Below are 25,874 nucleotides of genomic sequence, written 5' to 3'. Positions count from 1 at the left end.
AACCATGAATTTCGAAAAAATATTTCAAACAATTTTACTTCTCAACATATTTACATTATGAATTCCAAAGGATTAACCAATGTATATAATAAGATTTTTTTTAACCTCCTACATACAAAAGTAAGCAGGGTTGGCAAGAGCCATGGTTGTTTTTGAAAATGCCAAAATCCCGTTTTTTGGGGGGAGTTTAAACTAGACTTTTTTGGTTTAAACCAAATTTTTTTGGGTTTAGATATTTTGCTTTATGTATTTATATTACATATTGACAGAAATAAGTTTGTTTCGCCTTGGTGTTATTATGCAACAACGGGGTTATGCTGGAAGAGGTCACATAAGCTTAAAGAAGTCCGGTCAGTAAATTTCTTAAATTGAGAAACTCCCGCCCTAGCCATCAGGAAAATCCCGTCATTACTCTAAATGTAAAACAATAACGGAAAAAATCCTGTTATTGCTTTGCATGTAAAATTTAAAGGTCAACGTATCATAATCAGTACGCTAAAACTGAGGTATTAAATTACAAATTTAGTGCGTACATATCATTGAAAATACAATCCAAGCTAATGTTGGAAGCTACGTAGGCAATTGATAAATTTTGTCAATTTATATCAGTATATTTAAGCAACCTTGGCTTCTTTATAAAACAACAGGCATTCAGGCATGCAGAAATATACAATTTAGTTTCGTTTCGTATGTTCAGGCTTAACATCCTTACGTAATACCGAGGTTATCAAGGAGAAGACTTTCGCTTCAAGTGACATCCGAACCGCTACTTTGTTTACGCATGAAAGAAGGGTTGTGGTTCGACCGAGAATTGAACATGGGACACCTTGATTAAAAGGTGAAAAGGAAATAAAACTAATGCAGATGGTTTGATGTATGGAAACGTCACCATGAAGTTCACACGATTCGCATTTTTCGTACCTTTTATTTTTTTTTTTCGGTTTAAACCAGTTGTTTATTTTAAAAAAAGAAGAAAAACAGCTGGTGTAAACCAGCCAACCCTAAAAGTAAATACTTCTTTTAAAAAAATACTCAAATAAGTAGCAAAATTCTATGTAGTATTTTTACTTCAAAATATTCCATACCCTCTTTTTGGAACAAAATAAAATTAAAATAAAACATAAGAAAAATACTTAGATTTATATGATACACTTAAAGGCTGCACACCTAGAGCTTTTGGTTTTGTATATTCTTGAAATTCTACAGTTTTATATAAGCACCATCACGGTTTATTCAGTCCTCAAGTTTTCTGTATTTTTAACAAGAGGGATTGAACATGAAGGGTGTGAGATAAGAACATGGTAACCCATAATTTTACTATTTTAAGAAATTAGAAATTTTCTGCTGCACAATCCATTTTGAAAGTCGGAAAGCTGATTTTTCACATAAGTCTATACATGAGGGATTAAACGAAGCGGTATGCGTTGCTGCCTATCTGATGCTGCGTAACTCAGCAATTGAAAATTTGTTAGTTACCATGTTCTTGGCTCACACCCTTCATATCATTATGGAACTCTCCCCACCCCACCAACACACACACAAAAAAGAACTACGGAATATATTTAAGTTAAAATAAATACAACTGCACAACAAACATGATTGACTGGAGCTTTTGCGCTTCTATCGAGAAGTCCGGAATTCAACTCAGCATTCGACCATTCTGACAAAACTTTTCTTCATTCCATCTATGAAGTAGAAATAGTGCGTGTACTGTGAGTTGGCAGACTTCATTTCTTATTGTTTTTAAATCGTTATTATTACTAATTACCAGCAGTGACGGTTTTGCGAGGGTTAGGGGGGGGGGCGGTCTTTCGGACTGAAGCCTGTTCCCCAAAATTACGGAATGTCTAAAACAAACGAAATATCTATTAGTTATGCCTTTACTAATAAACTTTAAGCTCCCGTCAAATAAAAATTACGAATGTTTAGAAAAACTAAACATTAGTAAGAAAAAAACCCTCCCAAAATACTTTTCTAAATCCGCCACTGATTCTCAGTATAAAATGATCTTCAAGGTTGTATCCGGAAGATTATAGCTAAATACAAAAACGAAACGAAATACAGTATTAGTTATGCCTGTACTCATAAACTTCAAGCTCCTCCCAAATAAAATTAGATTTTAGAAAATGAAACAATCAGAGAAACCCGTCCCAAAGTACGTTTCTAAATCCGCTACTGATTATTTGTATAAATTAGTATTCAAGGTTGTATCCGGAAAATTATTGCTAAATCGTTGCACAGCTACAGTATAACAGAAATGTGGAAGTACGGTTAGACGGATATATTGAAAAACGTACGCTTTGACGGATATACAGAAAAACGTAAGTTTAACTTCTGCGTTAAAAGCTAGAGTACTAAGCTCTCAGAAATGAAACAGACGACAAACTGAAATGATATCGAGAAGAAAAAATATCGATAACTCAAAAGTTAAAATAAAGTTAAATAGCCTCTAAAATTGCCCTCAAATACTACATTCTTCATGTTAGCTTTAATTCGTAAAACATGTGCTCCATCCATCTTGATGATGAATTTTAGAGTGAAATATGGCATTTAGGTCATGGAATTCTTATCTAAGTATAGAATATACTATAAGAAAGCTATTTAGATAGAAAAATCATGAAAATAAAAAAAGCCAAAATTTCCAAAATTCTTTTTTTTTTCCCAAAAAAGCCGGCTTTTTATGTGAAAAAAACCATCGATTCAAAAAAGCCGGCTTTTTTGCATCTCTACATATATGTAATGTTGAACCTGTCTTGCTGCACCTGAAAAAACTATAAGTAATTGTTAATTGCTGCTACCTATATTTTTAGAAAAAATGATAGAACTAGATTTTATATATATATATATATCTACATCTATATCTATCTATCTATCTATCTATCTATCTATCTATCTATCTATCTATCTATCTATATATATATATATATATATATATATATATATATATAAAGAGTACAGACGAGGCGTACAATCAAATCTTTAGCCTATATCAATCATTTCTCTGTTGAACAAGTATAGTTCTGTTAAGAAAGTCTACAAATGTTAGGCGAGTTACAAAATTTAGGGAGATACGGACCCGTTGGAAAAATATCTTTAAGTTTTCGTCCCACGGTTATGCCGGCTACGTTAAGGGAGACGATGATGATGATAAAATGAAATCGTGGAATGAAGAAAGTGGGAGGAAACGGGAGAAGCCCTAGAAAACCCACACACACGGTGTTTGTTCACCACAAAAATCACTGGCGCGAGCTGGGATCGAACCAAGAACCCCATGCACCAGAGGTGAACGCTCTACCACTCAGCCACCGTGGATCCAGTGGGTGCGGCCCCGGGTTCAATCCCTTTTCAGTACTGTTGCTCATCCTGTTTTGTTTAATTGTTCTTAAGTAAAGTTATGTTCCTGTCTGAACCAAAGTAAAATAAATATTGTATTACTCACCTGGTGTTTTCGTCGCGTGCATTGCAAGAAATATCAAAGGCAAGACTAACGTTGAGTGCTCCTTTATCACTTCTTGGTTGTGTTGTGAAATGGCTTGGAAAACGTAGGCACATGCAGATCTAATGGAGTCATCTATACATGAAAGGAAAAAAAAACAACCACGTCAAGATGAAGAAATATACAAACATCACAAAAACATATGAAGCGTTTCAAGTTTTGGAGTAAAACGTTTTAAAATCTCTACACACTTGAGAACAACCTTTGTTGATGAAAGAGCCTTTTCTATACCCAATAAAAATAAATAATTTCAAGTACTGTATCGATTTTCAACTCTTCCAAATTCTAGTACTCCACGCAAACACTACCATGAAATAGCTCAAAAATGTTATTGGAAGCATAAAAAAAGAATTATGTATAAGCAGTGACGACGCCAGCTGTAATATTTTGGGGAAGTGGCAGGACAAAATTTTCAGAACTGTTGACCAAAACACCTGAGATAACATTTGAACCGCTCATTCAGATTCTTAAAGCTTTTGTGGGATTAATTTAAAGCTATCTTTTTTTGAGTGGTGAAATTGACTTAACTGAGATTGGTTTGTTATCGAGACATGTACACTCGTGTCCAAAATTATTGTCGCATGTCTATAAACATATTGTAGGAATATAATTTGATAACGAATTCGCCCGGTATTTCTTATAATGTTAGTATGTGTATAATCGGTAAAGACATGTATGTATCAAATTTCATGTTAAAAGAGCAGTAAATAAGAACAATAAAACGAAAATAAAACTTTCTTGTCCATTTAGTAACAGTTTGTTATACTCATTCTAATTTTTGTATTCATAATTCTTTTCCTATGAAATTTACCACAAATATACATTTCCCGATTATACACATAATATCAGTATTAAAAGTACTCTGAAAAATCATTATCAAATTATATTCTTACAAGAAGACAGTTATAGATATGCTACAATCATTTTGGACATGAGTGTACATTGCTTTAAAAATTCTGTGAAAGGTCTAATTTCTTACCCTCCAATGGACGTGTGCATGTGAATACCTGTGTAATGAAGTCGTAATTATCTTCAATCCTAACTCTCAATCTATGCCTTCACTCCAGCTCGTAAATTTTTTGTCTTTCATTTACTCTTCTGATTTTCAGAGGGAAAAGAATCGGCTATATCATATCTGCTCCACAAGCTTTGTTGCGTAAATGGATACGGAGGACACATATTAATTTACACGGTTTCAACGATATTTACTCGCCAACATCAGTGCGGAAAAAAAAAGTTGCTCGAAGAACTACATTTTCCATAAATCTTTCCCCTGTAGAAATAATGGTTGAGAATTACGAGATATGCGTAAAATTATCTAGGTTTCCTTTATAACCTAGGCTGTGTTCTCATTTCCAGCATCTAGGCTTCGAAAATAAACTTGGACAAATTATTCATCTATGCACAAAAGCACTAACTCATTTCTCACCAGTTAGTCCTGAATAACATATACGTAAATCTTACCAAAGCTTGTAAAACAGCAACGTAACTTTATGATTGTTGGTTATTTTCAAAAATAAGTTGATTCGTCGAAAACCATTAGCTAGCACTTACAGAAATGCCATTCAGACTAAGTGGTAGAGAATGATTTACTGTTTTTAATGCATAGATGAATAATTTGTTGTTGAAGTTCATTTACTTCCAGTCTGGATATTTCAAATGGGAAAACAACTCAAATTAAAAGATAGGAAACTCAGAAAAAATGAATTTCTCAACTCACATTTGTTGTTTTTACAGGGAAGATTTATCAAGAATGTAGGGGAATGTGAGTATATATATATACACAGGGTATTTCAATATAACACCTACAACGTTTGGGAGGTGATACCTGACATCAAGAAAAAACTAAAAGTATAGACCAACCTGGGTACACAAATGCTTTCTTTCGGAGTTATAGGCTGCCGAAAACGTGAAAAAATGAACTTTAAAAGGTCCATAGTTCCAAAACTATGGGACCTACCGTAGTCGGGTTAAAACTTTTACTAAGGAACTAATATGTGGTCTATCCAAAAATACATGCTTCAGAATCCTGCAGTACTTCCGCAACAATTTTTATAGAGGTAGTTACTGAGTACTTCAGATTACATGCCCGTACCCAAACTGCCTGTACAAAAATTGTTGGTGAGTACCTTAGCATTCTGAAGCATGTATTTTTTGATAGACCACATATTAGTTTCTTAGTAAAGTTTTAACCCGACTACGGTAGGTCCCATAGTTTTGGAGCTATGGACATTTAAAGTTCATTTTTACGTGTTTTCGGCAGCCTATAGCTCCGAAAGGAAGCACCCAGGTTGGTCTATACTTTTCGTCTTATTTTGGTGTCAGGAATCACCTCCCAAACGTTGTCGGTGTTGTTTTGAAACACCCTATATATATATAAATGAAAGTGACTATGTGATTTCATACCTCTTGAACCACGCGACCGATCTCGATCAAATTTGCCACATAGGTGAGTTTGGGCCTGGGATGGTTTTTATCATTTCAGTTTTTGACGGTGCAACTTAGGGGAGAGAGAGATATTTAAAAATGATCGCAAATGACCAATATTAGTGTCGAATCCATAGTTTTCGGGATCTCTGAGATAAACAGTGACACTTCTGATCTTTTTTAAATCCAAATTCAGCCCCGCAACTTGGGGCAGGATGAGATATATAAAAAAAATATTGAAAATGACGGATGTCAGAGAGCGCTTGAGTAATAGTAAAAAAGTGACTGACTAACGGAACATATTACTTATTAACTTTTCTGATTTTACCCAGCGAAGCGGGTAACTGACGCATATATGTACAGAGTGGTAGATAACTCCACCGACAAATTTTGGGAGGTGATTCCTTATATGAAATGAAAGAAAAAAGTTCTTATAAACATAGGTCGAAAAACGTCTCATTTCAGAGTTATGAACCACCGAAAATTCGAAAAATCATGTTTCGAAACGCCCTGCCTTAGAAACAATAGGACCTATAACAAGCGGTTTAAGGAATTACACAGGAACTAGTATGCGAACTATCTAAATATCCATGTTTTACCATCCTCCGTTATCGGTGAAACGAACGCGTTATTAGTACTTAAAGGGGTATCCCTATACCTCAATTTCCTTTCTACAATTCGTTTCGCCAATAACGGAGGATGGTAAAACATGGATATTTAGATAGTTCGCATACTAGTTCCTGTGTAATTCCTTAAACCGCTTGGGATCGGCCCTGTAGCTTCTAAGGTAGAGCGTTTCGAAACGTGAATTTTCGAATTTTCGGCGGTTCATAACTCTGAAAGGAGACGTTTTTCGTACCATGTTTATTAGAACTTTTTTCTTTCATTTCATATAAGGAATCACCTTCCAAAGTTTGTCGGTGGAGTTACCTACCACCCTGTATATATATATAAAAGGCAGGACAATATCGCTCAGTTTGCGGATGGTTTGTTCACACGAATCCATTAGGTGAGTGTTAGATTAGGACACTACTACTTCACACTGAAGACTCATACAAAACATAGTGTTCATAAATGCAAAATTTCACAAGAGAAACTCAAATAAGGTACAACACTACATAATAACACTAGAAATCAGTAGGTATAATGAATACCTGCGAATAAAAACGTTGTAATTTTCGAAAGCAATTTATCAGGAATCACGACTTAAGTTTCCTAATGAGGGATTGAAAAGATTTCTAAATGATACATCTCCCAATTTGCGCTTTTGGAAATTGTAACGAGTCGTCCGCAAAATTTCAATAATTATCATTATTGTCTAAAATTATGTTACATAATTATTCATCGAGCGTACGCAATACACTGTAGTATTTCAAGTTACTCACCTAATAATGCTACATACCTTCTTTCTCAAAGTACCATGTCTTAAGCTTCACAAACACTTTTTCCAAGCTGCTTTCCTTAGCTGTATTGACTAGGTGGCCTATGGTGGTGGCATAATTCTTTCGTATTACTGAATTCCTGTCACTGAGTCCATTTAACAACGCAGACAAGAGTTTGCCTGGAAAAAAAAAAAAGACGAAATAAATATTACACATATTACTCGAAATACTTTGGTTGTTATTAAAAGGAAATTACCATAATCAATGCAAGTATTCTGCTATAATTGGAAGATCACTTGCAAGGAATTTAAGGGGAGGGGGAAATACATAAAAATGATAGATATTAATATCGAATCCATAGTTTTCGGGCTCGTTGAGATGAACAGTGACATTTCCGATCCCGTTTAAATCCAAATTCAGCCACGCAACTTGTGGAGGGGAGGGGGAAGATGTATAAAAATGATAAAAAATGACTTACATCAGAAAGCGTTTCAATAATAGTAAAAAAAAAAGTGTCTGACTAACCAAGCATATTACTAATTTTTGTTATTTTAAGCCAGCGAAACGGATAATTGATCCTAGTTAACATTAAAACAAAGTTATAATTAAAAAAACAACGAAATAATGAATCAAATGGATTGTATTGGATTTCGTGTACATCTCTCCAAAGACAACAAAAATCTTTTCTCACCTGTGTAAGGCTGCAGATCTTTCCCAAGATGATGAGAGAGAAGAATAATCAAATGAGCACATCCAACTCTCGTACCAAGAACAACAGAACTTCTCATAAGTTCCAACACTCGTGGTATTAATTCTTCTAAAGTAGATGCATCTACATATTGGAGGCACTGCAACGGAACAATTATTATCTATTTGGTAAGACAAAACTTGATACAGAAGGGAACAAATATGCATCCACTACATGCAAGGTGATTAGCTTAGGCTTAAACCATTTATTTTTCAATTAATTTTTTTTTTTAATCAAATTGTTTTTTAAAGAAAATTAATACCACTCAAAAGTTTTGGAACACCCCGGATTTTTATAAGCATCTACTGTGATCCTATTATTTTAGGATGAGAACTTTACTGCCCTGCATGAAAGATATTCCTGTCTATAGCATCAAATTTAACGACAGTAGAACCGAGGTCTGAGAGGTACTGCAGATGACATGTCAAATCATAATTATTAAAGTTGAAACCAAAGACGGCAATTTGATATAGATATTGCATATTATAAGCAAAAGTGTGGAAGGTGAGGCAAGATATTAATATTGTTTGGAAAGTATAGAGACATTGAGGGTCAATGTAGTGACAAAAATTTGAAAGAAAAAGTAGCTTTCCAAATTTTGCAGTTCTTTATAGCTTGTTGATATGCTAACGTTTAAAATGCCAAAAATATTTAGAAAAGTGCTTACGATGGTTTTGTATGCTCTATTGTTGCTTGTTGAAATACTAACGACGAGCATTACATATACCCTTTCACTGAGCGACAACTGAGCAGAGAAGGATGTATATTGACCGTCGTAAACAATTTTCAAAGAATGGCGCTTTTTTTTTTTTTTTTTTTTAAGCCAGCATATCTATAAGGTATATATAACTACAAAATTTGGAAAACTACTTTCTCTTTCAAATTTTTGTCACTGCATTGATCCTCTATGTCTACCCTTTCCAAACAAAACTAATATCTTCCCTCACCTTACACACTTTTGTTTATACTGTGCAATATATATATATATATATATATATACAGGGTGTATAGAAAGATTGTTTACAACGCTTGGGAGTGATTCTACAAATGAAAACAAGTAAAAATGTCTATGTAACACAATGTCCATCTCGGCCTCCTAACCGAGTTACGGAAGTCCAAAAGGGTGGAAAAATGAACTTTGAAGGCTAATTCTGGCAAAACAACAAGGGATAGAAGGGCGGTGTTAGGCGATCCACACAAACTCTCAACATGGACTATCCAAAGATAGTAAAATTAGGTGTGTACAAGGCGAGCGCAAGGGATTCCCTAAAGGATGCGAAGTATGCCGCGAACATTATGAGGGCAAAGTGAGGTGAGAGGAAATATGTCCCTTGCGCTCGCCTTGTACACATCTAATCTTAGTTGGGAGACCCGGGTTCGATTCCCGGCGGGAGACCATGTGGTTCGGATTCCACGTTAATCAGTAGGTCCACGTCTCACATAGCCTCGCTGCTCAACGGGACGCTAAACTGAAATTCAACTCAACTCAACATCTAATCTTAGTTGTATCTTTGGATAGTCCATGTTGAGAGTCTGTGTGGGCCGCCTAACACCGCCCTTCTATCTCTTGTCGTTTTGCCAGAATTAGCCTTCAAAGTTCATTTTCCCACCTTTTGGACGTCCGTAACTCGGTTAGGAGGCCGAGATGGACATTGTGTTACATAGACATTTTTACTTGTTTTCATCTGTAGAATCACCTTCCAAGCGTTGTAAACAACCTTTCTTTATACTCTGTATATATATATTGTATTTTTTTATTTCAATTTTAAGAATTATAAATTGACATATCATTTACAGTACCTTTCAGACCTCAATTCAACTGTCGTCAAATTCTATGCTTTAAGCAGGAGTACATCTGATGCAAGGCGGTAAAGTTCTCGTGCCAAAATAAAAGGATCAAATAAATGCTTACAAAAATCCGGGATGTTCGAAAACTTTTGAGCGATAGTGTATATATATGAGTACACGAAAGCTATATGACAAGCACTTGTTATTCTAGGATTAGAACTCTAATGATAATGAAGGCCTGTGCCTGAAAAAGCAAAGTAAGAACTATTTTATTTATCTGACAAGCTTCCCGATTTCTGCGAGGCCAATTTTCAATCGAATAATTTAGCTACTAAAACCAATAACAAGAGCAATGAGAATGAAAGAGGAAACTGATCAGGTCTTATAATTAACAATACCATCCCGATATTCGTCTAGTGAACCAGAAAAAATAGCCACAGTCAGATGTCTGGCAACCGGATTCGAATCCGAGCCCTTCCATTTGCGAAACAAACACATTACCCATTAGTCTATGTCCGCTAAGTTTAACCCTTTGACTATTTTTTTTTTAATGTGATCATTCTTTTATACGTACATGTACGACTCCTTTAATGTGGGATATCCCTGACATCTATACACAGGTTTGGAAACTAAACACAGTCTCCTGGTCACACCTAACCGATGAGAAAACATGTATTTTTTCTAGAATTTTTTTTAAAAAAAATGTTGAATTGTTCACATGCAACACATGTATCCCGTTGGTAGTCAAAGGGTTAAAGCGTTGGAAACGTATCGCTCAGAGTCTTACTAATAGGTACTATTTTATCATTTGCTTGTTGTTACTAAAGAAAACTCTTGCTCCTGATTCCTTATTTTGGGATTCAAATTTAATTAATAATTTTCAAAACGTATTAATTGGTATGTCAAAACACTAACTGATATTCCTTACCAACGTGAACTCTTAAGTTTTAAAAATCAAAATTATAGTTTAGTAAATCGTTTATAATACATATTTAATTTAAGATGTATTTTTGATTTGATTTTAGTTTAGCGTCCCTTTCAGTAGCGAGGCTATATGAGACGTGGACCTACGGCTTAACGTGGGATCCGAACCACATGGGCTCCCACTGGAATCGAACCCAGGTTCCGCACGCCAAAGGTGCGTACGCTAACCGTTTCAAGATGTACTAACAAATATATATTAAAAAGTACTGAAAAATCTATGTTAATCCAAAAATCATTTCAAAATCTTATATTCCCTTTATTAAAATCTTGTAGTACGTAAATGAAAAAAATACAGCGACTTAAGGGGGGCAGGATATTCATTCAATTCTTTTCTCCAGAAAATAAATTTACATAAACATAAAAAGTAAATTTTAAAAAAAAATCCTGATTATATGTTATTTTTATCAGTAGTTACAAATAGACCAATTCTAGTACAATCTAATTTAATGTAGAAAGAAATAACATAATTCATCTTAAGTTACCAAAAATCGTACTCCTATCGTTCTGAAGTTATTGACAGAACACGAATGTTGTGGGTACAAACTTATTTAATGTAAACTGTTTTTTATTCATGCTAGTATTGAATTTACAAACACTATAGGTTATTCTTAGTTCCATCTTTCCGATAACTATTTCTAACTCACACCTTATGCCCAGTATTAGTATCTGACACGAAATATTTCCTGTCTTTCTTTTACACTTCTTTTCTATACGTTTCAGGTGCTATTGAAAACATGAGCAATACTTATCTTTGATTAACCTTTAAACGCCGGCCAGTGATTTCAACGAAATCGTAGATTCTTACGTTAGGAGCCTTAATGACTCCCTTAATTATCACAGAGTCATGATTCATACATCGCTGGAAATCTTATGGATCACCGATTCCAACGAGATAACATTTGTGCAGTTCTCGCTTTATTCGTAGAAGAAGAAGAAATATAAAAAATTAAGAAAAAAATATTTAAAAACTAGAATATGGGAGGCCGTGGCAACCCTTACAATCACCTTACGCTGACAAAATGAAGCTCATGTGTAGCCAACACACTTCTGACAATAATATAGAAACATGATAGCCATTGCTGCAATGCAAAGTGAGAAAAAATTCAGAACCAAATTTCTAATAAAAAACGCCATATATATCATTTCCAAAAGGCAGTTGAAGACCTTCACGTTATCAGCTCTGGTGAACCCCCCTAATTATCACTGATGAGTCATGATTCATACATCGTTGGAAAGCTTATGGATCATAGATTCAAATGCGGTAACACTCGTGCAATTCTTGCTTTATTCGTACAAGATGATGAAGAAGAAAGAGAAAAATCCGGAAAAAATATGAAAAAATTAGAATTTATGAGGCCCTGGCAACCCAAAATTGGTCAAATTTGAACCCCTCCTATTCTACACATATAATCAACAGGTACTTTTGCGGGATATTAGCGTATAGTGGACTACTTAATTGTTTCGCATACAAATTTTTATAACTGTACTCCCAAAGGGGAGGGTACAGGTGTCACCCACCCACAAAAATATATCTAGAGTAAGTAAAGTCATCTTTAAATATCGATTCTTTGATTTGTTTGATACAATGTTAATTATAGGTTATGGTTTTGGTTGTATACAGTGTTCTACTGAATACAACGGACTTTTTTTTTCCATGACTATTAGACTGACTGCAAGCATGTTACACAAATGTCTTTGAGATGTTCTCCATACATCGATCTCTTACATTTTAATCACCACTTCCTTGTAGTTTTGTCTCTTCCTCTTCCATAGGCATGCCAGCGAACTCAGGAACCTGATGGCTTTTCGGCTTTTCAAGATTGACCATTCCCTCTTTCTCAACACCAGTAAGAATCAAAGTTCGCCCCTCTTCCTAATTTCAACTGGAACTTGGGGAACAGAGCATCGCCGTTGTAACTGAGACTTTATTTACCAAGTCAATGTACTGAGGTCATTTACCAAGCGATATCCTCCAAAAAAAAATCCTTCGTGATAATTGAGTTGAACTGGTATTAGTTTCACAATGTAAAGTGCGTTCGTGCACATATATTTAGAAGATAAAAAAAATATCACCATGGACCATTTTGTTCCGTTTCAGTATTGAGTGTCACTTGCATTTATGTGACCAATTTTATAACCACTGTCATCAGAACACACTTTCGACTTCTGTTCTTCTTCCTCAGGCCATTGCAGAACAATATTTTTATCTTTTGTCGTCTCTATCTTCCGGCGTTTTGATATTTTACTTGTTACGTACATAGGCGCGCGGTTGACAATTGTCACCCAAACACGCTGCTGCAGAGATAATTTATTTCTTATAAACTGTAGACGGGAAACAGAAGTGTACTACTGCTGCCACATCAAACACCAACAATTAACGTTCAGCTACTGAAAGGCGCGACTGCGAACACCAACATACAGTGTTGTCATTTTGAGACAAAAATCACTGGGTGACACCTGTCACCCACGTGCCTAATCTAGGGTTAAACGAAATCTGTGAACGGTACAAATATAACATCGTATTGCGTGATTCTGTTGGAGATACGTTTCATTACATTACTACATACGATACCTCTTAGGACCTTTTTTTCTTGACACTACTGATTAAGACGGTAAGCCGGAGACTCGAGTTAGTTTCACGATTTAGTCGAGCATTTTTTCACTCTTTGTATATCACTGAATTCGGACGTATAGAAGAACTTGTGCGATATAAAATCTGTTATTTCCTCCGTTTATTATATAGGGTGTCTCAAAAGTCCAATTGACATAGGCTAACTGTTATTATTAGAGTGACAAAAAAAAAAAAAAAAAATGTTAAGAGGGGAAACAGTCTCCAAATATGATTTTTTCAATCTAAAGTGAAGTAATTTTTAAAATCGGACGAGCCGTTTGGATTGTACACTCTATGTGCCCAATGTTAATGCAACGTTGCCATTTACCAGGACAAACAACATAAGTGAATGAAGTTCTGTCTTTTACGCTAACGTGTCGATCGCCAGCCCCCATTCATCATACTCTTACAAAGTTCATCCACCTCCTGGTAAATGGTAGCATTGTATTTTCATTTAACATTGGGCGCATAAAGAGTGTACATCCCAAACGGCTCATCCGATTTCCTTCATTTTAGATTGAAAACATCGTATTTGGAGACCGTTTTGCCTCTTACATTTTGTTGTAACTCTGATAATAACAGAGTTATCCTATGTCAGGGTACTTTTGAGACACCTATATATAACACATGTTATTGTAACTAAATTACTACGAGATTAGTCTCATTTCGATAGGTCCAAAAACGAAAAATACCAACCTTACTAACAGTTTCAACAGTGTAATGAGATTTAGCTTCTGAGGCACGTATCGCATCCACAATTTCTTGATGTCTTTGCTGCCCTGACAACTGAGTGCTCAAATGGCTAAGAGATACGGACTCCAGCTCACCAGTTGCTTCCAACAGCGCAGGAATGAGTACAGCTAAGTGTGGCTTTAGTAAGTTCCCGGCTGAGCCAACTATTTGAGATAATGTATGAAGACTGAAAAAAAAAGTGAAAACTTATGCACTATACATCCGTGAAATTTTGGTGATTTGAATAAGTTTTACTGTAGACATTATAATACAAATTATTCTATTTACACATATAATTGGAACAAAGGATCCCTGAAGCACGAATAGAAAATGAATTACTTACCAGAAAGCAATGAAAATATGATCTTAATCATAATACTAAAAGAGTACACTTTGAGCAATTACAAAGAACTCAGAGAACGAACATTTCAATTGTCTTCGGAAGTTGAAAAATAAAACGAAGTCTTCCAGTTTAACGTCCCTCGAGTATGCCGTTAGGCTAAGGGAGACGATGACTAAGGCAAATTAATGATGGAAAAATTGGTGGAATGAGAGTGTGGGAGGAAATGGGCGTATCCCAAGAAAACTCACGGACACGATGTTGTCTACAACCGATTTACTTAGCCGGGAATCCAACCAAGGACCCCACGCACAAGAGGTAAGTACCCTACGTCAAAAGTTGAGAAGACTAGTACAAATATGAAGTGCAGTTCTACACCTACTAAGACATTGTTGTCTGACTTTTTAATTTCACTGTTCTCTTAGTGTATAAAATATTACAGTTCTAAGAATTTAATATTAGGCTGCGTCTTCAATGGAACTGAATATATTAACATGTCTCGTTTAAAAATTCAATATGAAGTGTTATGCTTGAAAATTCTATTTTAACACTTGTAACTTAACTAGAAAGAAGTTATTTCCATTTTCTGCTATACTCTGTCTAAATGGTATGATTTTGGAGCTTATATTCCGTTTTTAGAAGATTAGGATACTTTAGAGAGAGCAATGAAGGTATGACGTCCCACTTATCTGACATTATTACATAACTGAAAAACTATGATAGTTCATATAAATATAAAATGAGATAAACAAAATGTGAGACTTTTAACAAAGAGAATGGTATATTACACATACGTAGTCATTGGTTTGATCTTCAGCGGAGGTCTTCCTTCGTTAATATAGTGTTGAATTCATAATCAAATAGTTTGATCAAACAGACGTAATAAAATACAAAATAGTTTGTATTATTCTTCTTTTTCCTAAAATTTATATTTGCTCTTGATTTACTAGTAAATTTCCAAAACATTGCTTCTACAGTATTACCACAGCTGGAAACTGCATTCCTACAACATTAGACGGCGCTCTATTTGCACGAGTTCAGACGAAAAATACTAGCATGTTGGGATCATTCGCATCTTGCCGTCGGATTCCACAAGTTAGAACTATGGAGGCACTGCAATTCATTTACATATGCTGGATTCGCATTCGCATTCAGATCCAGTGGAGACGCCCTCTTCAAGTAACAATAATTTTACAATAAGTGCATACACTATTCATGTTTTCAAATTTTCAATAATTGGATCTCTGGTTCTTTTATCTTCATCAGTGCCAAGTCACTGAAGTGTTGATTGATCTTGAGTTTAACGTCCCTTTCAGCAGCAAGGCTATATGAGACGGGACCTACTGATTAACGTGGAATCCGAACCACATGAGCTCCCGCCGGGAGTCGAACTCGGGTCTCCCACGCCAAAGGCGCGTACGCTAATCGTTTAGTCACGAAGGAGCTCAAGTCATTGAAGGGATACAAGTTTCCATTAATATGAACATTTCTATATTTTTAGTATTAAAAAAGTGAAGGTTACATTCTATAACGTGAAATGTTTTGCAGCTTAATTTAATCATCCCCACTGATGATGATGGAAGTTTGTCCTTGAAAACGTATGGTCTATAGGCATACATTATTAGTTGGTAACAGCATCGGCTCCCAAATTCACTGTTCTAATTCTGAATTAATACCAAAAAATATTCTCCTAAAAGATCTCTGTGTCTTCAAATGTCTTTTAAATTAAACAGCCCTTTCTATACGATGTGAATTCGAATTCTGTGATTAATTGTACATTTCTATACCAAGGCGTCTATTAGATATTTGTTTTCAAATTCCAGGCTTTTTCCAGGTTTTTCCAGGTCTATTTATATTATTTTCCAGGTCTCTATTTATTTTTAAACAAAGAAAAGTTGTTACTGTTAATATCCCCTACCAGAAGGATAGTTGAGAAAAATGTGCAGTAACTGAAAAAAGCAGAGTTCTCACATTTAGCGTGTGATTCATATCCTTTGATAAATCCCTCTCGTGTTTCAATTATCAGTTTTTCTTAAAAAAATGGGCAAAACGTCAAAGAATGTTTTACTTCCTGAGCAAAAATCCTCAATTTTCCTTGATTTCCAGTTTAAGTACCATTTTCGCCTGACTGGTCCTTTACTTTTTCGTAAAATTTCCTAAAGGAAAAGTTTCCAGAGTTTCCCTGGTTTGTTAATGTAGCAAAAAAATGTTTTCGAACTGCGACATGAAATATGGATAGATATGAAACCTAACGACTTTCTAGATCTATGGGAACAATAATAATAATAATAATAATAATAATAATAATAATAATAATAATAATAATAATAAAAATAAAAATAAAAATAAAAATAAAAGAGTCTTGTCACAAGCAAGTGGAAGAAGTGATAGGACCCAGATCAGGTATCCCCGTAGTCGCCATCAACATACTCACAAAACCTAAACCTTTAAGAAAAGTGAGAATTTTTCTATTACAGGATGTCTACTAAAATTTCAAAATGAAATTACGTGACTTTTTCGTGACCTTTTCTTTTCCAAACCACAAAATTTAGTAACATTCTCAAGAGTGAATTTAGGTGGGAATTGGGTCGAATTTTCATGCATGCGATAGAAGCGTGCTTTGCTTGTGATTTGGTAGCGTCTAAAGCCGACCATAGACATTTTTGGTGGTGAATTTTAACGTTTTATTGAACAAAATTTTCCAGTCTATACTTATATTTGTACAGATTTAAAAATCGTGACCCAAAAGCTAAATTTCATGATTTTTTTCTTGACTTTCGTGACCGATAGACACCCTGTATTATATACGCTATATAGTTTCTACTATATACATTTTCTATTATATAATCTTTCCTAAAGGTAAGATTAAGAAAAATCCAGGCTTTTTCCAGGTTTTCCAGGCCAGTAAATATTCTTATACAGAAAAGCAAAACATTTTCGTTTGAAGATTTGTTTACGTTGTATTTTATTTATAGGTATTAATGATTTTTAGAAGATAAAGGAAACATTTTGTACGAAAAAAAGAAAAAAAGTCAAGTAAAAATGATTAGCCTCTCAGCTGAAAACCACAGCGATTAATTGAAAACAAGCTGAAATTAATTGAAAACAAGCTGGAAAAAAAAAAAAAAAAAAAAAAAACTAAATTTCCTTTGTTAAAACGTATTACTTACCTTACAGATCGTACCTCAGCTACAGTATTGATTATTCCATTCTTCAAGAACACAGGTAAAATTGTACGAACCATTTCTTCTCCAGCTTTTCCATTGCTAACATCACACGATCTTACACACAACTGAAAAGCAAGCAGTCACACTTAATTCTCTGCATTCAACGTAACACCTACTAAGAATTATCACTAAATTTATACACTGTCGGATATTAAAAATGCAAAACCAAGGAAGCACCGCTTTGACTCCACGTTTGCAGAATGTGAAGGGAATGAGAGGCTGGTAAAACGATTACAAATAAATCAGATGCGCCGACCATGCCTCTTGAAAGCAGCAATGCGGGAAGGCCACAGAGCCACTGTTTAATAGCGGCCATGTCTGAATGTGACACGAAAGTCAAAGAGTATATCCGGCAGCACTTCAAGCACTTATCGCTAATAGCGTGCCATGTCTGAATGTGACACGAAAGTCAAAGAGTATATCCGGCAGCACTCATTGCCTAATAGCGGCCATGTCTGAATTTGACACGAAAGTCAAAGAGTATATTCGGCAGCACTTCCAGCACTTATCGCTAATAGCGGCCATATCTGAATGTGACACGAAAGTCAAAGAGTATATCCGGCAGCACTTCCAGCACTTATCGCCTTTGATCGCGGAAGAATTGCGGCATATTGTGATTGTAGATTATCCTTCAGCAATGCTGGTTGCTATATTGGATGGAATGCAGCTACAATTAACCAAATATGGAATCACTTGCTCAAGGAAGTCAACATATGAGGGTAATATCCTACTGCATTATGCCAAACTATGGACCAAGAAAATCTGCTTCTTATACGCATGGCTATAGCGAATCGAATAGCTACATCCCGAAAACTGACGCACGAATTCAGAGCTGTCTTGCAGCGACCAGTACCTCACACAGGGAGTACGGATCGCTTTGCACAACATAGGCGTGTGCGAATGCAACAGTGCTGTGAAAATCGCGTATATAAACCGTATGGTACAACCCTTGTTGGACGCATTCATATCTGGTGATAACGTAACAAAAGGCTCAACGACGCCTTCATTCTGGATCACCACATGGGGCAGGCCGCGGTAGGAGATGTCATCGGGGGATTTAGGAATTACGAGTTCTGAGCTTTCAGCATCTATGAACATGTTAGCCCGTCACGTATGAGGGATGACGTCCCTCGGCGATCACACTACCCGAGGAAAGGGAAGGAAGGAAGCGGCCTAGGACCTAAATGTTAGGTACCACCCTGGCATTTGCCTGGTGTGAATGAGGAAAACCTCACTCAGGGTGGCTGGCCTAAAAAACTCTACATTTTTTTGACCGAGTATCCCCACCGGAATCTGTGTCCGTCCAGTAGAGGATGTCATCGGGTTCCATGCCTGTTCACATCTAATATGCACTGATGGATCTTTGACCAGCAAAGTACACTCATGTCCAAAATGATTGTCGCATATCTATAACTGTCTTCTTGTAAGAATATAATTTGATAATGATTTTGCCCTTTACTTTTAATACTGATACTATGTGTATAATCGGGAAATGTATCTTTGTGTTAAATTTCATATGAAAAGTATTATAAGTACGAAAATTAGAATAAGTATATATATATATAAGGTTGCTAAATGGACAAGAAAGTTTTATTGTTCTTATTTACTGCTCTTTTGACGAAATTTGCCGCATACATGTCTTTGCCGCTTATACTCATACTAACATTATAAGAAATACCGGGCGATTTTGTTATCAAATTAAATTCCTATAACTACTATTTATAGAACATGGGACACTAATTTTGGACATGAGTGTACATTGGTGAGATGATATTGAACCTAGTTGTAGTCTGTTCATTTCAGCTCCATCATGAAGCCATTTTCCAACAGTATAATACATGACCACATGTGACACAACGTTCTTCATTTCTTGGATGGACACCATGTTCCACAGCTTCTTTGACCTTTACTAGATTTTTCGCCGACTGAACACGCGATTTATGATTGCACAACGCCTCGCACATAAGAGACCTCTCCTAGCTACAGTTGATGAGTTTTGACAAAGTGTCATGGATACTTGGCTTACCATGCCCTACGAAGACATTCTTCCTCCTTACGTTGTAGTCATTCTGAGTGTCCCACTCACTATTGATCTCTTAGCCGTTTGCAAGGACCTTGCGCCTTTCATATACCGCATACATCGCAATAAGTATAATATACATCGCAATATCTATGCGCTTGTACCCTAAGCTATGTGATGAGCGACCGCATGTAACACACAACGTTCTACACTTTTTGCATGTATCTTATATTCCATTACTTCCTAAACCAGCGTGTTCACCTTGTTTCTCGCCGACTGAACACACGTACTCTAAGCTATCTACGTGTCTCAATTAGGGCTGCTACTTCGTTTCCTTCTTGGTGTTGCATTTTTAATGTCCAAGAGTTTATTTAAATGCACGAAATAGTATTCAAATATATAATTCGAAATTCCGTAGTCACGCTAATACATTTAGAGGTCACACTTACTTCCGGAATACAAAATGAATGACCAGGGCATAAGTAACAGTACATGACAGAAATATAAAACACATCAGAACAGGAAAAAAGTTTTTTTTTTTTTTTTTTTTTTTTTTTTTTTTTTTTTTTAAAGGAAAGTAGTAGTTCTCACAGATTATGGTAGAGTGTTGTTAATAATAAAAATCTTTTACGCTGGCCCTAGTTTCCAAATCCAAAAGAAAACAAAATCTACCTCGTGAATTGTTAGAAAATCTACCTCGTGAATTACTAGCGATCTTCAAGATGAAGGATAATATTTTGTACGAAAGCATTCAGTCAACAGAGCTCTATTTATGATGTTCGACTTGGCCTGGCTTAAAGACCAAAGAAAAATACAACATGGATATTCTGAATAATGAAGTAACAACTATAGAACTTACCTTACTTAAAACCCGTGCTGTATTTTCGGCCGCATGCCGTGTGCCTTCGTGTACGTCATCCATAACACGAAATAGCTCTGACCATAACTTTGGAAGGATATCCAATGAGTCATTTAGATTGCGTCCTCTAAGGAAATCGGACAACGCCAAACAACAGGAAAGACGAACTCGCCACTGAGGAGCTGTTAAATTAGCCACCAAATCAGCCAGAATTTCTTTTTGGTATAAATCTACCTGCAAATACAATGAGAAATTTTCAATACAGACACATTATTAAGATCTAGGAATATGTGACTGTTTCTAATTATCCGATACCGTCTTATCAGGAATGTACCAGGGAAGAGCGAAATGAACCAACTCAGCTACTCGCCTGTGGGCAGCAGTGGCGATTTAATTTTCATTCATGGTAAAATAGCTTAAAAGTATATTAGACTTCTGATCGAAACGTCATAACAGAATGAAATATTTTGGTTTGATTTAAGCTTAGCGTGATACGAACATGAGCTCCCACCGGGAATCGAACTCAGGTTTCGCGCTGAAGGCGCGCACAATAACCATATAGCCACGAAAGAACTGAAGAGAATGAAATAAGAACTTAATTCTACTAATGGTGCAACCCTTATGACCTTAGCAGCTGTAATAATTATCATCTTAGTAGTAACAACTCTAACAATTTTCTTATTAATATATATATATGTCCATAATCTTTATCCCAAGCCACTTTTTCTGTACGATTTTTCTTAATTATCATATATTTTGATATTAGCCCTCCACTTATCGATCATAGTTACTATCAAAATAGCAAAATTTTCTCATGATTATTAATCATACATATTCCTACTAACTATCTTAAGTAAATACATTTGGTTTACATTAAAATGGTAACTATATATTAACAAAAAACTTGGTTTTACGGCTTCGGTAAAATTAACATACATTATCAGACAACTCTCTACTTCTAAGCCTCACTCGCTCTGAGAATTACAGAATTTCTCAACGAAACTTTAGACTCTACTATATTGACCCAAATATAGTAGAATCATTTCGAAAAATAATTTCGAATATATAAATAATTTCGAGTATAAAAATAATTTCGGAAAAAACATACTCGTATTATATCAATCTCACCTTTAATACTTAAAAAAAAAATCATACCAAGCACGACTGTACGATCTGTATCACTCTCCTGTAACCGTGCTGTGCCGTTGCGTCTATACGAAAAAGGTAATGGTTATATATCATGTTATAATTCTGTTTGATTGACACCTAAAATTTGCTACTAATGTATATTCACTACGCTTCCATGGGGTATTCAAATGGATCTGAATATACTTTCCATACTCAATACCATGATTCACACTGAAATTATGATTTGATTTCCCTGACATCCCCATAATTTTCATGACTGAGTGAATAAATTTTCTCTGATCCGCGACACCGCGAACACCGTCATTTATAGTTCAGTTTAGAATATTATCCATTTTTTAAAAAAATCAGCCTCTACTATGCACATAACCAAGGGCGGAGGTATAGGGGCTATAGCCCTCCCCTTTGACCCTCAGGTATACCCTGGATAAAATGGACTTCAATCCTGTTTTACACTGGATAAAGCGGCAAACTATGGTTTAGCCCCTCCCTTGATCATATCCTGGATCCGCCACTGCCCATAACGGTATAATGTTCTTCTTTTCACCTTATAAACTTACTTACTTACTGTCAGCACTTACTCTGAATCAAAGCGCTTGTATTTAGAATTTAGAATGAATGAGGAATGATCAGAAAGTAAGTTTACAAAGCCTATAGTGCAACGTGTATATATTATTTCATACATCCAAAACAGCCAACAGATAGTACATACATCAAGTTATATTTCGAAATAGTCTGCATATCAGTTGAGGCATGTGTCGCATCGTGAAATGAGTTTGAAGATTCCCTTCTGGTAAACATCCTGTCCTTGCGTGTTCAGCCACGTTGTCACGAAGTGTTTCGCCTCGTCGTCTGAAGCGAAGCGACGGCCTCCTAGGTTTTCCTTCAAGTGCGGGAACAGTCCGTAACGTGACCCTCTTATTGTCCTGAATCAGTTCCTCCACGCGAGCTGTATTCAAATCTGTTGATGCCGTGCTGGGTCGGGCACTGCGTTCCTCGTCGGTGACGTTTTTCTACAAGCTACAAACTTCTGACACCATTCTACGGCATGCTGACGAGCCATTACAGTCACTCCGTAAACTTCTACTAGTTGCGGCGAATTTCAGCCACAGTTACGCGTTTCGCCCACAGAAATCGAATAGCTGAGCGGACTTCTTCGCGAGACGCCATTTGTGTTTACCTACAACTGGCGCCGTAGGTGGCGGGTGGCTGAAACTCTGCACAGTTGCCAACTCCATGCGTTAAAATTACCGCACACTTCTCATTCCTCTATAATAGACGAAACTCCAGAAATATTGGCTTTGTAACTTTAGTTTCTGGTCCTTCCTCGTAATGAACACGAGTACCAATCAATAATTATACACTAACGAGATTTTTAATATTTCAGTATCCTGAATACACTCCTAAACATATATCATAATTCGGTCTGTTTCTTTGATCGTCTACAACCAACAAACCTAGCCAATAAGTAAAGTTTTTTTTTTGTAGCCAATAAGCAATTGAATGACCTTAGCACAGGGAAGCAATGGTTCATCGGTGCGGGCGAGTATTTAATATCATACCCAAAGTAAGTAAATGATTTCTATCGTGGGATGTGGGCTAGTGGATTTTTTTCTTGGGCGGTAAAATTTTGTTGCTTATTTGCATCCCTGCCTTAGCAATAATTAGCTAGAAGTGACTTCAATCACATATTTGTGCTAAAACTGTGAATGTAACACGAAATTATGACTACAAAAAGATAATGTATAAGCCAACTTACCGTTGCACATTCAGTTTTCACTATAAATACTGATTATTGAAGAAACAAAGGAGTAAAATATTCCTGACTCTTCTGTAAAATATCGCAGATTTCCCTAAGTCTCGGCATATTTCTCCCTGATCCTACTTGTCTTTCAAGATCTGTCTGAACCCTGAATACGATCTTCACTGAAATCTAGAAGTTTCAAGAGGTTTAATTTTCTACGTTTCCCATTATATATCTTCAAAGTCTAATACCATCTTTTATGCTAAGGACATTAATTTCTTTCCATTAGAGGTCATATACATTGGTCAATATGTCTATTTAATGATGCGTTAGCTTTTACTGCCTCTGCTGTCACAATGGACGAAAACTACCTCAAAGAAATTAAAATTAATATATTTGTGATAAATTAAAACATAAAACTGGTACTTACAGCCTTCTGGCCTTCTGGAACCAAGGCATGCCATATACTGGTCATCGAGTTCTGGATTTTCGAGGAAGGATCGAACTGGTATCTGTACAACCTTGGAATAATCTTCGATAAATACGGACTCAACTGCTCTCCTGCTTTGGAAGCTATCATTGAAAATCCAAATGCAGCACCCTAAACATAAACAAGAAATAATAATAATAATAATAATAATAATAATAATAATAATAATAATAATAATAATAATAATAATAATAATAAGAAGAAGAAGAAGAAGAAGAAGAAGAAGAAGAAGACATAATTTAACCCACGCCACAAGGAACACAGTCTTACTAGTAAAACACTCGCCCTAGTATATCTTCAGATTAAAGACGAATAAAAACATCTACGATATTTCGAAGAAGAATCGTTCATCATTAGGCTTGAAAATATGCAAGATCACATTTTGCTTCAACAACACACAAATACTGCAAGGATCCATATACCCACAAGCACTATAAACCATATGTTTTTTTTTTTTTTTTAAACTATAAACACATGTTTTCACGATTTGTAAACAAATAGTGGCAGACGACAGAAGGAAACTACATTTGGAGGAAGAGACGAAGAGGACACGGAGAACCACGAAGATAGCCGACAACTCCTCCGCAGATTCTCCCTCCATAAAGCTGCTATAAAAGAGGCCTTCGAGACTTAAGAAGACATCAGTGCCTTGTACTCGTCATCCATCTACAATACCTATTCCTAAGGCCGCTGTGGACTACAGGGTCACCAATACCATCCGAAGCCGCTTTGGGCTAGGACACCTTCCTATCAACCCGAGGTAATATTATACGCCGAGGGGGCCTTCTTTATCCAGAGTTATTCGAGACGTAGAAGAAGATCTTATTGAGACTGATAATTATATACGACACTTTTCCAATAAAAGGTGAAGGGCTAAAATTTCAAGGTCATTACTGACTGTATCTACAGAATATACAATATCATTGTACATCACTAATAAAGATAATAAGGTAAGAAGACTCAAAGGAACAAAATTTATTTATTTCTTGAAGTTTAGCGTCCCTTTTCAGTACCTAGGCTATACGAGATATGGAGCTACAGTTTAAAGTGGAACCAAAACTATTTGGTCTAGGAATTAATTCGTGCGGGTGGACAAGAGATGGCGCAACGAACGGAGCGTCCCACAGTTCCGTGTATTCACACATGTGTTGCAAACCCCTGTCATCGCGTATCGTTCGTAGTATAGGGCAGTGGATTAAAGCGTCAACAACACCAGTTTGTAGTTAAGTGAACATGGCGCAATTTGTGTCTGATAAAGTGTTTTTGCGGGGTGTCCTGCTGCATTACTTTAACATGCAGAAAAGTGCGACTGAAAGTCATCGTATTTTGGTGGAAGTGTATGGCGACCATGCTCTAGCTGAGCGAACGTGTCAGAAGTGGTTTGCACGGTTTAGAAGTGGTGATTTCGGCTTTGCAGACCAAGAGCGAGCTGGACAGCCAAAAAAAATTCAAGACGAAGAATTGACAGCATTGCTCGAGCAGGATTCGTGTCAAACGCAGGAACAACTTGCAGCAGCATTAGGCGTTGATCAAACAACAGTCTCCAAACGCTTGAAAGCCATGGGAATGATTCAAAAGATGTCACATTGGGTTCCACATGAATTGAAAGACAGAGACGTTGAAAGACGAAAAACCATTTGCGAATTGCTGCTTCAACGACAGAGCAGAAAGGGGTTTCTGCATCGAATTATTACGGGTGATGAGAAGTGGATCCATTACGAGAACCCTAAACGAAAAAAGGCCTGGGTGAACCAGGTCCATCACAACCAAAACGAGATATTCACTGTGCAAAGGTTATGCTGTGCATATGGTGGGATATGAAAGGTGTGGTGTACTATGAGCTGCTGCAACCGGGTGAAACTATGAATGGAGAACGTTAT

General features: G+C 36.1%; 1 protein-coding gene across 1 annotated transcript in view; it reads right to left on the bottom strand.

The window, feature by feature from the left end:
* The window catches only part of LOC145672940 (proteasome adapter and scaffold protein ECM29), a gene marked incomplete in the record, with an annotated part of 148,951 nt that overhangs the window by 26,139 nt on the left and 96,938 nt on the right, over positions 1–25,874 (bottom strand). The window contains 7 exon segments of the mRNA XM_081742170.1: positions 3,440–3,571; positions 7,326–7,484; positions 7,997–8,153; positions 14,133–14,355; positions 17,679–17,800; positions 20,615–20,848; positions 23,935–24,105. Of these exon segments, the coding sequence (XP_081598296.1) occupies positions 3,440–3,571; positions 7,326–7,484; positions 7,997–8,153; positions 14,133–14,355; positions 17,679–17,800; positions 20,615–20,848; positions 23,935–24,105 (1,198 nt within the window).

The sequence above is a fragment of the Thermobia domestica genome, chromosome 16 (genome assembly GCF_964235325.1).
Source record: "Thermobia domestica chromosome 16, izTheDome1.hap1.1, whole genome shotgun sequence".
Lineage (NCBI taxonomy): Eukaryota > Metazoa > Arthropoda > Insecta > Zygentoma > Lepismatidae > Thermobia > Thermobia domestica.
This window is presented reverse-complemented; position numbering and strand designations above follow the sequence as displayed.